The sequence below is a fragment of the Paroedura picta genome, chromosome 2, assembly GCF_049243985.1.
Source record: "Paroedura picta isolate Pp20150507F chromosome 2, Ppicta_v3.0, whole genome shotgun sequence".
Taxonomy (NCBI): Eukaryota; Metazoa; Chordata; class Lepidosauria; order Squamata; family Gekkonidae; genus Paroedura; species Paroedura picta.
Window position 1 is genome coordinate 66,019,535 of NC_135370.1, and position 15,691 is coordinate 66,035,225.

Sequence of the window (15,691 nt, forward strand, 5' to 3'; positions counted from 1 at the left end):
GGCTTAACTCATTCCATGTAAAGTACAGCTGAAGTCTGTGAATTATATGTTGCATTTAACTCTAGGTACCATATATCTATTTTTCTCATGAGGCTCTTATATTTTCCTGAGGGCAATGTATTCATGATATGTGTGTCTGTCATGGCTTTCCTTCATAGTGTATTTGTTTGTTTTGTGCATTATACTTTCCTCTTTGAAGAGTTCCCTTTTTCTTGTTCTTGTCTCAGGAAAGGTGGTGAGGGAGAAGATCCATGTAGCCTTAGGGGTGTAAAAATTCCTGCTAATTTCTAGATATTCCTGATTTAATATACATGTGAAAGGTGCTGCAAGTTTTTAAAATCTGAATGCACTGAATTTGTGTTCAGTCAGAAGGCAAAAAAAAAATGTAAACCAGTCAGTTTATGTATTTGGTAGCTATTCCCCATGGATAGTTGTACGGACAAGAAATAGGAAAGGATTAGTAAATGTGTAACCATAGCCCAAGTGACAGCAGTTCTGAGAATGAGTGTGACATTATCAAAGACCCTTGAGATTCTTTTTTTCGTACTGCTTATAGAGTTTAAATTCCTACCAATGAACTAAAATGGCAACTTTTGAGTAAATTTGGGTATTACGAACATGTGATGACAGCGAATGTATCAGTGAGACCGTTTATGCACTGGGAACTTCACTGGCCCACCTCCCGTGCAGGAGCACAAATCCAGGGCGGATGAGGCGCACCTGGCCAAATGCTCCCCCATGTGGGTGCAGGAAGAGGTGGGGCAACCTGCCACAACTAAAACTCCAGCCTGCAGCCTGGCATGAAACCTCCAGTGTGTAAACGGTCTGACTCAAGCGTACCTTTTCAGCACCTTATACCTAATATATGAATACTACATGCATCTGGAAATTCACAAATTACGCAGGAAGCACACAGAAAGAAATAATCCATGTATACCTTGTCACAATTTATTTATGTATAATTCAAAGCTGTTGCCTTTCTGTTTTCTGCACTATGGAGGACTCTTTCCTTTTATTGACCGTTTATGCACTGGAGGTTTCATGCCAGGCTGCAGGCTGGAGTTTTAGTTGTGGCAGGTTGCCCCACCTCTTCCTGCACCCACACGGGGGAGCATTTGGACCAGTGTGCCTCATCTGCCCCCAATTTGTGCTCCTGCATGGGAGCTAGGGCAGTGAAGTTCCCAGCGCATAAATGGTCATTCATATATATTTGAAAATGCAAAGCATTATGACCTCAAAAACTGTAAAACAATGTAAGAATCCCTGATGATCTATGAACTGCTTTAAAAGTTTGTGGAACTTTGATTTGTGCCCATCTCCAGCTATTACACTAACTCTTATATTTAAAACTTCCTAAAAGTGTGAAAAGGCCTTCAGTTATTCTACATGATCCTCTCTGTTCTTCGTTCTCTTTTGCTCTTTTCTTTTTAGACAGCCCTTTTACTTTGCTAGCTAGTTTCCTGCCTAGTTCCCTGTTTTTGCTGAAAATACACTATCAAGTAACCTAGTTCACAGACTTTTTTTTCACACCATTTGTCTGAAGTAGAAACATTATTCAAAAATGCTCTATCCCACCAATAAAGATAGCCCAGATCTCCTGAAATGTGCTTATTTCTGTATCTATAAAAAAGAACTTCATTTAAAGAAGTGTACCAGGATACAAACAACAATCATGAAACTGCCTAAAACCATCCCCCCAAAAAAGCCTTGTTAATTTGCTGGTCATGGGGAAATATTGGGAAAAATTGAGATAAAGCTATTTCAGATGTGGAGGAGGGAAATGTGAGCTAGTTGGTTGTAAAAGAAGGCCTGAAATCTTGGAAGCAGTTGTGTTTTTGGAAAACTTCAATAAGGAAGAAATGTATTATCTACTTTGAATTTAGTTATATGAGACCATAAAGTGTGTTATCATAGGCTGGGAAGCGATGGTCTGTAGGCCTGTCTTTGAATGCCACCTGGAGGACAGACAGAAGTTCAGAGGTAGTATTCCTGTTCCCTAAATTTTACAGAAATGTCAATGTCCACAAGGTGGGGAGACACCTGTCAGCATTAGTGAAGATAGAATGCTAAATATACATTGTCTGCGCAAGACCTCTCCCCAAAAGGACTTCGCTTGCAGCAGGAGCATAAGAGTAATTAGTTTGATGTCATGCCTCGCCATTTTAATTTTATGTTGCTTGATGTAAAAGTGGCTGAACTGTATTTTTTTATTTGCCAAGACACATTTGCTTGTACGTTTTTGTTGCAAGAACAATCCCTGCATAAGCTTCTGACATAATTCTTTATGCTTTCTCCCACCCTTCAATATTTTCCTGCATACAGCTGTTAGGAGACTCCAGGAGCAAGGTACTAGTGCTATCTTGACTTTTTTTCCTTCATTCTTTTTTTTTTCTTTTCTTTTTTTTGTACTTTCCAAGGTTTTGGCTTCCCCTGTTATCAAACTATTAGAGCTCATATCTCGAATTCTGTCATTTTGCATAAATGAATTATTATGTAAGAACAGTAACGACAGATATTGTTCTATGTGCCTTTTAGAAGTCAAGGTACTGAGCTGAGAATCCCCAAATTTTGCAGTGGGTTTGAGCATATGTGCCTGTAAACTTCTTAAAATGTAGGTTTTCAAACTATTTAGATTTTGGAGAAAGTATGAGGAGGCAGAAGGTAATGAAGAATGGAAAACAATAAAATAAACATTAGATGGCTATTAAAGGTTAAGGTAAAGGTATCCCCTGTGCAAGCACTGAGTCATGTCTGTCCCTTGGGGTGACGCCCTCTAGCATTTTCATGGCAGACTCAATACGGGGTGTTTTGCCAGTGCCTTCCCCAGTCATTACCGTTTACCCCCCCCAGCAAGCTGGGTACTCATTTTACCGACCTTGGATGGCGGAGTCAACCTACAGCCGGCTGCTGGGATCGAACTCCCAGCCTCATGGGCAGAACTTTCAGACTGCATGTCTGCTGCCTTACCACTCTGTGCCACAAGAGGCTCTAAGATGGCTATTACAATATGATATATTCTTGGGCCATAATATATCTCAGGGGGGTCTCCAGCAGGCTGCTTGTGGGCACCAAGGCGCCCACTGACACCTTTTCTGACACTCACCAAGAGATTTTAGAAAGTGAGTGGGGCCAGGTGGGGCTCTTACCTAGCAAGTCTTTTGATTGATTATTAAAGATTTGATTGGCTGTACAGATATTTCAAAACGTCTTGGCAGCACCTGCCACCACACCACAAGGATCCTCATTATGTGACTGAAGGTAAGCTGTGGCAACCATTTTGTAGCTGGCTCAGCCATTTTAGGGCTATGCCCACCATGCTGTGAAAGAATTCCAAAGGTGCTCATGGGCACAAAAAAGTTGGGGCCCCCTGATAGATACAATATATTATATTATATATAATAATATATAATAATAATATATAGTATAGGGACTATATTGTAGGGACAAGTTGGCCACAGCAGTCTTCTAGGCATTAAAGCCCCGTGTCCTCCTCACCAGTTAGGCTAGCTGAGCTCTGACCACCCATTTCCTAGTTTTACTTCTTTGGGGTGAGAACCAGAACATTACTTTGAAAAAGGTGTCGGAGTGCCAAGTTCTAGAGCTGGTATGTTCTTATAGCAAGTTTGCTTGGAGTTAATTTTGTTTTCTAGTCTGTGCCACTTCCCTAGGAAACCTGCCAAAGATGACTTATGATCTAAAACATGTTTAAAAAAAAATAAAACAACATAACATTATTGAAGCCCAGCATTCAAAACACATATGGAGCAGCTTCAAAAGCATCTCAAGCTAAAAATAATCTATCAAACAATGTGTGTATGTTTGTGTGTTTTAATTACTACCTTAATTTAAAACCTGGGTAAATAGAAACGTTTTGGCCTTGTGCATAAAAGAAAGTTGTGTAGCTGTGAACTGAGCATAAGGATACGCACAGTCCACAGGTGAGGTGCCACCTCAAAAAAAGTCCTGCCTCCAGTCACTATTTGCTTCACCTTTGAAGCTAGGGACCTCTAGGGGGAGATCTTAGCTAGCAGACAGGACAGCTTGGGAATATATAGTAGCTTTTTAAAGCTGTGCACAGCAGTTATCTACTTCTTTAGTTTATCTGTCAACATCTGTCCAATGTTTACTTTATGTGATCATCTTGATAATGTACCGGATAATTTATTGAGAGATCAGCATACATAAATATGAGTTATCAGGAATTCTAGAACCTGAAACACAACAAATGGTAAGTTTAGGAGTGAAGTTTAGGAGGTTTTCAGTCTGTGCTTTTGTCAACAGAGTTCCCTAGACTAAAGCTGCTAGCTGTTACTGGGGTCTGAGTTTAGCAATAATTTCAGCCACACCTCTGCCAGGGAGTACTTACCTTTTCCCATTGTACACCTGCATTATCTTTATTGATTTATGATGGAATCACTTAACTTTAAAACATATTAAATGGAATTGTCTCATTTAACCTTTAGTAAAGAAATAGACATTAGCAGTCAAAGCAAATGCACCGTTTCATAAGCCTTCGTCTGACATAGCTGTTCATTTATTTGGTCCACATGATATTCAGTGAGGGCCCCGATCTGCCTGACTTGTGAAACTTTTGTGCTGTAATTACCTACAATGTTCAGTGTGCTTCTTGATCAGTGTATAGTTTTTGCTTCAGTGAAACCATATAAAGTGTATTAAGCTCAGGGATTCTTTTCGTTCCCCAGAAAAAGCCAGTGAGACGAAGATATGAGCCATATGGGATGTATTCTGATGATGACGCTAACAGTGATGCATCCAGTGCTTGCTCAGAACGTTCCTATGGATCTAGAAATGGAGGCATACCACACTACCTGCGACAGACAGAGGACGTGGCTGAGGTCTTGAACCACTGTGCGAGTTCCAATTGGTCTGAGAGGAAAGAGGGGCTAATTGGCCTACAGAACCTACTGAAGAGCCAGAGGACATTGAGGTGATTTTTTAAATATAAAAAGACAGTACAATAATGGGGAAGCTAGTGTAGGTCTGGAGTCTTCAAGCTGGCCAGCTAGTGAGTTTTAATTCGTTGGCTGTGATTCGACTGATTTAATTGATTTTATTGAATTTCTGATCCTGCTCTCCCAGCAAGCCAGCTCAGGGACCATGCTATATATATACATACACAACAAGACCAATTAAACTTAAAATTTTAATTCAGTTAAAATCACACAATTAAATAAAAACAAATAATGGTATCAGCAGTTGAATTTTCAGAGCATCCTCTGATTTTCATCTACGTCAGACCATGGTCTCAATATCTTATTGTAGGTAATAGATGGTGGGTTGGTGGATAGGTGGAGCCCAGAAGATGTTAACATATCAGCCCCAACCAAATGCCTGGTAGAAGAGCTCTGTCTTGCAGGCACTACAGAATTGTGCTAACTGCAACAGGGCCCAGATGTGTTCTGGGAGCTCATTCCACCAGGTGAGGCCCAGGATGCAAAATGTCCTGGCCCTGGTTGAGGCCAGACATACCTCTTTGAGGCCAGGAGCTGGTTGATGTTAGCATAGCACAGCACTCTTCGGAAGGCATGGATCCATCTGGTTTATTTTGTTATCTGAATTGCATAAACCAAGTAATAATATAATTGATCTATTGTGTGTGTAATATGTTGCAGAGAACCACTGATTGCTTTCATGGTATTTTCATCTAACAGACATGTTTCAGATGGGAAAGGGGCGAGCATCTAATTCTTGGGTTTTTACTAATTTTTTCCCCCACGACCTTGATCTGTTTGCTGTTAGTGGTTGTCCTGAAAATAACTCTGTACAAATAGGGCATCATCTGAATTATTTTAGACAACTTTCTGTATTAGGTTTCTTCGGGTTGAATCTTTGAAGAATCAGACCTTAACAGTAAACTGATAAGTTCTGTTCACACTCTCTGTGGCTACTCTTCCATTTCTTTATTGCTGCTGTTCAAAACTGTTTCCAGTTGAGCCAAAATATGGCTGCTTATTTCAAATCATGTCTCAGAATCTCCCCTCAGCGAAACATGCACCTGTTCCTGTCTGATTTGGCAGGCTTCATGCTTTTCCAATTCCATTGTCTGAGCATTCTACCATGTCCGTAGGTCATATTTGATGTTTTTTGTCCAACCCATTGGACTTTTCTTGAGACTAAGAAAACTCCAAGTTTCCACTGCTTGTCTTTCCCCTCTGTATCCTACACTTACACTGCCACTGCAGCTCCTCAGTTCGCTCCCCACTACTGTCTTCTCCCATCACATAAACGGCTTCCCTGTTCTTCAGCTTTCCCTTAGCTAGGCTGCAGTTCCATCCCTGCTTAAGCATGCCCTTTCAACCTGCTTACTAGCTCTCCTGTCAATAGCACAAACCATTTCCCCCTACGCTGCAGTCATAACCACTCTTCTCAGTAGTTCAGTTAATGGCTTGGTGTATGTAGAACTGTAACCAAGAGACAGGAAAGCTCCCTACAAGGCATCCAGCTTTTAAATTTGCCTTATGGGGTTCTTTCTGAAGAAAACTTAGTAAAGCAATGTCTAAATTGAGTCAAGTTCCAATAGGTATTTTGATGTTAAACATTTGTAAGAATATATCAGAATGCCACTGTAATACATTTTGTGCTCACTGTTGTAGCAGTAGACAGAAATGTCATATTCTAAGTATTGTCTTTCACACTGTAAGTTGCAACAAGATTTCCTTGCCATATTTTCCAGATATCCTATGTCCATTCTTAAGTAATCTATTTCTTGTGTTTGTGCATTTCAGCCGGGTTGAGTTGAAGAGGTTATGTGAAATCTTCACACGCATGTTTGCAGACCCTCACAGCAAGGTAAAATCTTAAACATATGTTTAACGTACACTGTTTTTGAACAGTCGTATGTTCTGATGAATTTGTTATTGAAACCTCAGTTCTCTCAGTGCTATGATGACTTATATTTTGAGGTACGTTTAGCTTTGAATGAACTTTTCCTAGATTTTCTTAGTGAAGGGATTATAAATGTAATCAATCAATAATTTTAATGCAAACAAAGCCATGATATTTTAGTAGTTTTTCAGTAAAGGTTCAATGCTTGCAGTCAGCATGAAATAGGGAGATTCTTTAAATGAGAATTATGCAGACATGAAATTATCTAAGGTGAAAAAGATTATTAATACTTAATTATATGGTTTTGAAAGACAATGTTTGCATGAATTGGGGATGTAGGCAAAGGTTTTATTCTGTTTCTTTCAAAAACCTTCAGAACTATTGTTAAATATTCTTTCTCAAAAGTTGTCATACTTCCCCTGACTGCTTACGTTATCTGTTTGGGGGGGGGGGCGGGGGGAGTGGGACTGCCCTAGAACAATTACCTTCCAATTATTTGTGTTTATGTACTAATGAATGGTCTGTTTTGTTGCATGGCCTGCTTTGCGGTGGAATTCACAACAGAGAGTAAGTGTATTCTCCTTCCTCCTCCACCCCACTTCTTTTATCTATTTAATATGCCACATTCTAGAAATTACAGTGCTAGCATGAGTTCCAAGAGCTCTCTTCTTTAAGCAGATTTCACAAAGTTTTTCTTTTGATAATTTGTGTGCTATTTTTAAATCGTGCCCCTCCTTTTATCTCTGTGTGGCTTATAGGTTTTCAGCATGTTTCTTGAAACCCTGGTAGACTTCATAATTATTCACAAGGATGATTTGCAAGACTGGCTTTTTGTCCTCCTGACACAGTTACTCAAGAAGATGGGAGCTGACTTGCTGGGATCAGTACAGGCAAAAGTGCAGAAAGCTCTGGATGTAACAAGGTAGCCTGTCCATAAACAGCAACGAATGGCTTGTAAACTTTCCTGCAATGCTATTTAACAGCATCTGTTTACTTTTAGTTAATATTTTAGGAAGTCTGGATCGTTCTTCTAGACCCAGAAGGTGATATGAAATTACACCTAGTCTAGAGCTGGGTCTCATCTTCCAACAGTTAAGATTATGGGTTAAATACCACTGGGGAAGGAGGAGTTTGTTCAGCAGTTTCCTCTTACCATTCGAGACCTTTGGTGATCTTTGGTCTCCTAGAAGCAGCATTTCAATAGTAGAAGTCAACTCCACAGACGGAAATCCTTTCAATCAGCAGAAATGTTCCATGGTTTTGAAGCCCTGAGTTCTATTCTTTGTATGAGTCATATTGTTTTTTCAACAACCAATAGCTACGGTCTTTGCTCTGATTATAAATCTCAATAGATGCTGTTCATCATCATCATCATTATTCAATTTATTTCCTGCCACGAGCCGCAGGGGAGTCACAATATCTTCAAACCCCATTAAAGCCCCATTAAAAGACATAAAAATACCCCCAACATGGCGGAAAAAAGAAAACCCCACTCCTGCCCCCACTACTAGAGGGGTGGGGGAGGAGGTCCCGATGATGTTCCATTTATTAGTTCCATTTACCTTTTCTTATTAGTTCCATTTAGCTTTTTCTTTCAACAAATTACTTGAAAGTATCATTGAAACAATGAAGGGCTGCCTGTAACTGTGCACAATGGATGATGCTGTGCATGCACATATATGTTAAAATAAGAGTTTATATGGCAGATTTATACCATTTCAGCCCATTTGGCCCCCAGGATAGTTTACAGTTCAAATCTATAACAAAATGCAATTTGAAGTAATTTGCAGGAGACTTTTTGAGGGAGTTTCTACAGTTTTGCTTTTGGAGAGAGGGAAATCTTTGCCTGTTGGGGAAAGAAGAATTCATGGATGCATTAGAAACAGGGAAGAGGTTATCAAAAGATGGTGACATTTCCCTTAATCCAGTTCTAAAAGCATTTAGTTCCAGTCCTCACTCCAAGTCTTCTCATTGGACTGCTACAACTACTGTAGCTCTTTGTTCAAATAGTGTTGGTATGTTTTGTTTTTCATCTTGTACTATTTAAAGGACAACTGCTGACACTAGATATGATCCTTTACTATATAAATGGAAGAAAAGAGGAAAGGGGGATAATAGCTCGAATATTCTCCCCTGTGCTTTGGTTGATTATATACAACATCTTTATATGCCAGGTTGTATATAAATCTTGTAACTAGTAATTAATTATGTTGTCATGCATCTTTTCTTTTTCCCCATAGGGATTCTTTTCCATTTGATCAACAGTTTAATATCCTGATGAGGTTTATTGTAGATCAAACCCAGACGCCAAATCTTAAGGTGAGGAATATCTTTGTTTTGAAGCACGGCTATTTCTCCTGTTACAAAAGTGCAGTACAATCATTGATTGCAGAGATTGAAGAAAGTAGTCTTGTTGCAGTGCTTATTTTAAGGAATTTCAGAAAATTAACAAATGATCCATAGTAATCAAGCAATCATCTGCAAGCTGCTGTATGTGAGAATTGAGGATTTTAGATTGTTATTCCTTAGTTATACAATTATTCTATTTGCTTTAGGTAAAAGTGGCAATCCTCAAGTACATTGAATCCTTGGCCAGACAGATGGACCCAACTGATTTTGTGAACTCCAGCGAGGCAAAACTTGCTGTTTCTAGGATTATCACTTGGACAACAGAACCAAAGAGCTCAGATGTGAGAAAGGTAAGTTATAACAATGAGAGGTGATTACAGGTGGATAAGCTGTTCTTTCCATATATTCAAGGTAAACCAGTTTCAAAGGCCATTGTGAAAAGGGGGTGAGAGTACATCTTTTCAAACTATGTGTACCCTCTGTTTTAAATGCCATCTTAACTATCATATAAACGGATTGTCAGGCTAACGTCAGTTTTCTTTTCATATTCTAAAAACCACCTGATTCTGTAACTGATCAACTCAGTGGAGATGAAAACAGCTTTACTATACTGAGAGCCTGTGTAGACTATAATCTGGGGAACTGTGTTTAATTGCCCACTCCTTCACGTGAAGCCAGCTGGGTGACCTTGGGTCAGACACAGTTCTCTCAGAGCTCTCTCAGCCCCATTTACCTCTGTTGTGGGGAGAGGAAGGGAAGACAATTGTAAACTGCTTTGAGACTCCTTTGGGTAGTGAAAAGTGTGGTATAAAACACAACTATTCTTCATTTCTGATATCTGATCAACTCTCCCCCCCCCCGTACCCAATAAAAGGATCTGTAGATCTCAGGCAAACCCCCTCACACTCACAGTTTCCCCCCCCCCCAATCTCTGAAGGCAGGTTCTGAAGGACAGAAAAGCAGACATCCTGAGTTTGCTTAAGGGTTCCCCAAAGTTACCCCATGACAGTTTGGTAGGCTGTTTCACCAGACAAGTCTTCCATATTAAGTGATTAGTGATGCAATGGCAGACATGACAAGAGACTTCCAACAGGGGCTCCCCAAAGGTATCCCATGATAGCCTGATGGCACCCCATCCCCACCAGACCAGTTTTCCACTTATAGTCATTAGCAATGCCAGCTACAACAAAAAGATAGCCATTCTATAGGGAGTTCCCCAAAGTGATCCACAACTGCTTGCCAGGCATACCAACCCCACCATGCCAGTATAAATCAAGGTTCTCCATTTAAATTGATCATGAGGTAAGGGGTATGTTATGAAGTAGATGTAGTTTCATGAGTTAGGTGTTGGATGAGGGAGATCACCCTGCCCAGAAGAGGTGGTCATCCTCCCACCCAGCGATACAACCCACAGGCTGCATAAGTCACCCACAGAGGAAGAGGAATGGGTCGCACAACAGAAGACCTGAATCTTGCCATGTGATGTCCAGGGATGGGTATCCCAATACGGGGAGGTTGAGGAAGGCCAACTCATCCATCCTGGCTTTGTCCAAGTGGGAGCAGGGGGGGGGGGGACTGGGAATGTCTCCCAGATGAAAGAACACCCGCTCGCTCTGGTGGGAGGACAGAAGAGAAGACTCAAGGCTATGCCAGAAAGATCAGGCCAGGTTGGACCTTGAGTTATCGTGGTTGGGCCTTGTGTTATCAGCACTCCAGGGGAGTACTCCAGGGCGGTGGTCCCCAACCACCTGGCCCTGGCTTGTTGCCGGGCCGCAAAGGCCCTGGCACCGGGACGCAGCTCCCTCTCCCCACTGGGCCGGGCCGCGCATGCGTGTTTGCACCATGCGTGGCCGCAAACACGTATGCGCAGCACATGTGCAGCCGGGTCACGCATGCTCTTTTGCGCTGTGCGCAGCCACAAACGGGAGTGCCGCGCATGTGCATTTGCGGCCACGCATGGCGCAAAAGCGCACGCGTGATCTGGCTGCGCATGCGTGGGAGTGCCGTGTGTGCGTGGGATGCGCAGCTGGGCGATCACCCTCCCTGCCGCTGCCGGCCCGCAGCCTGAATAAGGTTGCAGACCACTGCTCCAGGGTATTGGCAGAGGTGGGCTTAGGTGCATATCTCAAGGGTGGCAGCATCCCAGGTAGCTCCAGAATATCTTTCATTACCAGGAGAATATGTGTGCTAGACAAACAATGCCCTTGGGTTGCGCAGCCTTGACAGCTGCCAGGATGTTAGTGCAGGCATTCATGACCATGCAGGCACAGACAATGTTGCTGCTACCCACCCACTCCCTCAGGTTATTTTATAATTGTTGTGTGATGTGGTCTGCAAGCATTCCCTGCATATGGAGCAAAACCATTTTATAACCTGGTAGCAGGACTGTACTCTCCTGGGACCCTGACAGTCCAGACAGATAGATCTAATGGTTGCCACCAGTGGGCAGTAAGGGAGAGGTATCTGTGCTGTTGGCTGTTTCAGAAGCCTTCCATGAAGTTTACAGTTTTCCCTTGCACTCTGGCCAGCTCACTCTTGACCATCACCACAGCAGAGTGGTCCTTGGCAGGAGAGACTTGTGGGCTCATGGTCCTCCACAAGGGGATAGAGTACCATGAAGCCAGGTTTTCCATCAGCTGGGAAAAGGCTATGTCTTCCATGAGGGAGAAGGCAATCATCTTACCAACAAGGTGAGTGACTGCTTCCTGGGCCCTCACTGTCCCCATGGGAATGACCTCTTGGGGGTTAACTTGGCTTGATGTCTCAGCACCCTGAGTGTAAGGAGCCTTTCTTTGAGGAGCCTCCTGCTCACCCGTCACTTCTCTCTGCTGAGAGAAAGTGGGCCTTGGTACTTGGGGATGGGGGTCTGTGGTAGGTCGTGGATGGAAGATGAGCTGCGGGCCCTGCGGGATTTGCCATCCTTCCACACGGCCTGCAAAATGGAGCTCTCCCGCCAGGCTTATGGTTGAGGCCGGTGCCTCCCCTTTTCAGATCGGGCCCCCCTTCTACATCAGCAGTGACCCCTGGTTTCCGGATAGTTCCGCCGCCATCAGGTGGGGTGGGTTGGGGAGTTGGGGATTGTTTTAGGTGTTTTTATGTATTAGGGGTTTTATGGGGGTTTTACATATTGTCACCCGCCGCGAGCCTCAGGGGAGCGGCGGGTTATAAATCTAATAATAATAATAATAATAATAATAATAATAATAATAATAATGATGATGATGATTTCACCTCATGACACCCTTTGCACCCATGTTCACCTTCATGGCACAGATGGATTGGTTCACATTCAGGAGAAGTGGGAGGGTATAAAATGTTGGTCCTCAGCCCAGAGCTGCAAAGAAATGGGCGGTATAGAAATCTAAATAAATAAATAAATAAAGGGACCCACTAGCTAAGCCCCTTTGGCATGAGCCAGAGAGATGGGCAGCTCAGAGTACTGTCGGCCTGATACCCTCAAACCTCAGAAAGGGAGAACAGTTCACTATCAAAATGTGCATCCTCAGCCAAGAAACCCACTAGCCAAGCCCCTCTACTCAATGTGAGCAGTGAAACAAGTTGCCTCAGAGCCCTGAGTTCACCTAACACACTATCCCCAGCAGGGGACAGGAGTTCCCAATCACAAGGAAATGTGGTCCTCTACTTGGCTTTTAATAAGTTCCCTGCTTCTCTATAAATAGCTGAGGGAAGAAAGGCTGCAGTGCTGAGTTGACCATATTCTCATCCCATAGAGCAAAATGAGAACTCTGTTATTGACAGCCGGCAGTGCATCTTAAGCTTTTAAGGACTCCTATTTGTGTTACCAAGGCTGAAGAATTCCATGCTTCCATTGCCTTGGAGTTTTGTAAACAATTGAGCATAGACAGTCTGCCTGAATCATTCGTGAACCACCACACAGAACCAAAGTTCATGAACTTTTTGTGCTGGGTGTCCTTCCATGAACATCCTTTCTGAGCCATGAACCAGTGACAGACTTTACGTTGTAAGCCAGTTTTTATCCATCTTTAGTTCTTACTGACTTCCTGAATCAAGGCACTTTGCAGGCCACCAAATTTACCAGTTTTAGTACGTTTATTCTAGAGAGAATGATTAGGTTTTATTAGGTGCTCTGTCTGAATTAATTCATGGGAGAGCATCTGGAGAGAGTGAGAGTGATTTAAAAGTACAGTTCAAGACGTAGGTACATATAAAGCGATCTCACCTAAAATTTCTGTTTTCATTTTGCCGATTCCCCCTTCCCACAATGGTGCTCTGACTCCCCCAGGAATAACAATTTGGGTTGACATTTTGGGCCGAGGGGAGGAGAGAATTATCATTCCTTCCACCCATGGAAATTATAGGCTGGATCCAAGCCAAAGCCCCAGACAAAGATGTTAACAAGGAAATTTTATATGAAGTTATGGAACAAGAACTGGAAATAAACAGACTATTCCCTGTGATACTATGCTCCCCATACCCAAATGATTATGCTAATTTACTCCTCACTCTGACAGGACAAAAAATAATAGTGGTCTTGATATAGGTTATTTGCTTGTAAAACAAGACTGTAATACACTATATAATACCTAACTGTAGATTATGGGTCTGTAATGTGACAGAGCTCTGCCATTAGGGGTCATTGTTATACACAAGATAGAACAGTCTTGGCAACTGTTAAATCAATAAGGTTCAAATGGAGGGGAAAATGCCTCAGGGCCTCATAGAAGAAAAGACAAAAGTTGCTAACAAGCACACAAAACTTGTGAGAGAGACTACCAGTGAAAGAAACCAGTATCAATTGGGAAATGACACTACCCAAACACATGCTTTATACCTCCTCCCTAACTACGAATAGGCTAAAAAGGATCCTGAGCAGTAATTTGGTTGTTAATATTCAATGTAAGGGAAAGCAAATGAGGCACATTATGGAAAAAGAACTATGGGATGTAAATTGGTTGAAACTACCTAAGGAAATACTCTTGAATCAATAAAAATACATTCTCAGGGTGTTGCAGGAATGCAATCAGCAAATTCAGTTGCCCATTGTAGACATAATACTCTCAGTTTCCTTATCATCGGTAGGTGATTGTAACCGGGGCGGGGGGGGGGGGGGTCTTGGATACAATCACAATGGCAAATACCCATTAAAGACTCCAGTATAGTTCAGAAGTTTTAGAATCTATCTGTTTTAGAAACCTCTTCAGATAAAAAGCATTTTGGGAAGAATGATTTTGATAAAGTATGATAGAAGAAGTATGATAAATAAATAAATAAAATAAACAGTTGTGTGTGTGTGGGGGGGGATGAAGCAGTGCCTCCCCTAATGGCCTTCTTCTAATAGGAATCATTCCCCTTAGCCTGCTCAAGCTAGTTTTTGGAGGAAGGAATTGTGGGAGTAACATAACTTACATGTTGAGCCTTAGCAGTTCCTCACTGTAATTATAAAATCAGAGTCCAGTAGCACCTTTAAGACCAACAAAGATTCATTCAAGTTGTGAGCTTTAGAGTGCAAGCACTCTTCGTCACTGTAATTATGTTCAGCTAGGCAATGTTCCTCTTTCTGCCAGATGGTGGTGATCAACAACCAGCAATAGCTTTCTCCATCATGGCCTGCCTGTGAGCTTCCTGTTAGAATGTGGCTGACTGGGAAACAGAGTTCTGTATTCAACTAAGCTTTGATCTGAAACAGACAGAAACCAATACCCCCAATACCATTGTGAGGGGACAAAATGTGAAAAATGCTGCTAAAGAAAGAACCACTGCATCAAGAAACTGTTTTCAAGTTTAGCATTAGAATATTTAGGCTTATTTGCCTGGTTGAAAGTTGCTGATCAACTAGGATATCTTTCAGTCTGCGTTTTGAAGTCTTAGGGCTGCAAGGGAATGCAGCCCAGGAGGCTCCAGTTAAGCATGCCTGAGAACATTCCATGTGCCCTATCAACCTCCACCCCTCAAACCTAAATGTGATTTCTCTTTAGTAAGGGGAAAGTTACTTTTCCAGAGTCCCATGAGAACTTTGTTTTATTAGTACTGCACCTCTTCTAGGGCTTGCTATTGTACTGAAAAGAGACTGTGCAGCTGAGCCTCATCTGGTGCAATTGAAGCCCTACTGGAGGTCAGTGACATAATGGAGAAAGTAAATTGTAAAAGGATCAGGGGGATTAAATGGTCTTTCCTTCATTTTCACATAAGCCTCCAACCTAGGAAAGCTTTCAGCCTTGGGAGGGACTTCTCAAGCATGGTGAAAGAGAACATACCTATCTCTCATACCACATAGGTGAGTATGTAATCTGCTAACTCAGAGTAGAGTTAAGCCTCAGGACATGAGCCCTCTATGTCCCAAGGCAGTTCACATGCATGCTTCTGATGTATCTCTTGCTTATCTTAGGGATCACAATACGAAAAAGGAAGAAAGGTTCAAAACATATACAGAGAAAAACAGAACCTTTCCAAGGCAATTGGTACAATACATTTTATATATCAATAATTTTTTAAGGACCAATTTTTCTTCAGTGGT

At 42.0% G+C, this 15,691-nt stretch overlaps 1 protein-coding gene across 32 annotated transcripts in view; it reads left to right on the forward strand.

The window, feature by feature from the left end:
• Nucleotides 1-15,691, forward strand: part of CLASP1 (cytoplasmic linker associated protein 1) — a 260,988-nt gene that overhangs the window by 183,835 nt on the left and 61,462 nt on the right. For all 32 annotated transcript variants that reach the window (XM_077320493.1, XM_077320491.1, XM_077320498.1 and 29 more), the window contains 6 exons: nucleotides 2,323-2,346; nucleotides 4,704-4,948; nucleotides 6,747-6,810; nucleotides 7,605-7,768; nucleotides 9,087-9,165; nucleotides 9,402-9,545. In XM_077320493.1, the coding sequence (XP_077176608.1) occupies nucleotides 2,323-2,346; nucleotides 4,704-4,948; nucleotides 6,747-6,810; nucleotides 7,605-7,768; nucleotides 9,087-9,165; nucleotides 9,402-9,545 (720 nt within the window). The remainder of the gene's footprint in view (nucleotides 1-2,322; nucleotides 2,347-4,703; nucleotides 4,949-6,746; nucleotides 6,811-7,604; nucleotides 7,769-9,086; nucleotides 9,166-9,401; nucleotides 9,546-15,691) is intronic.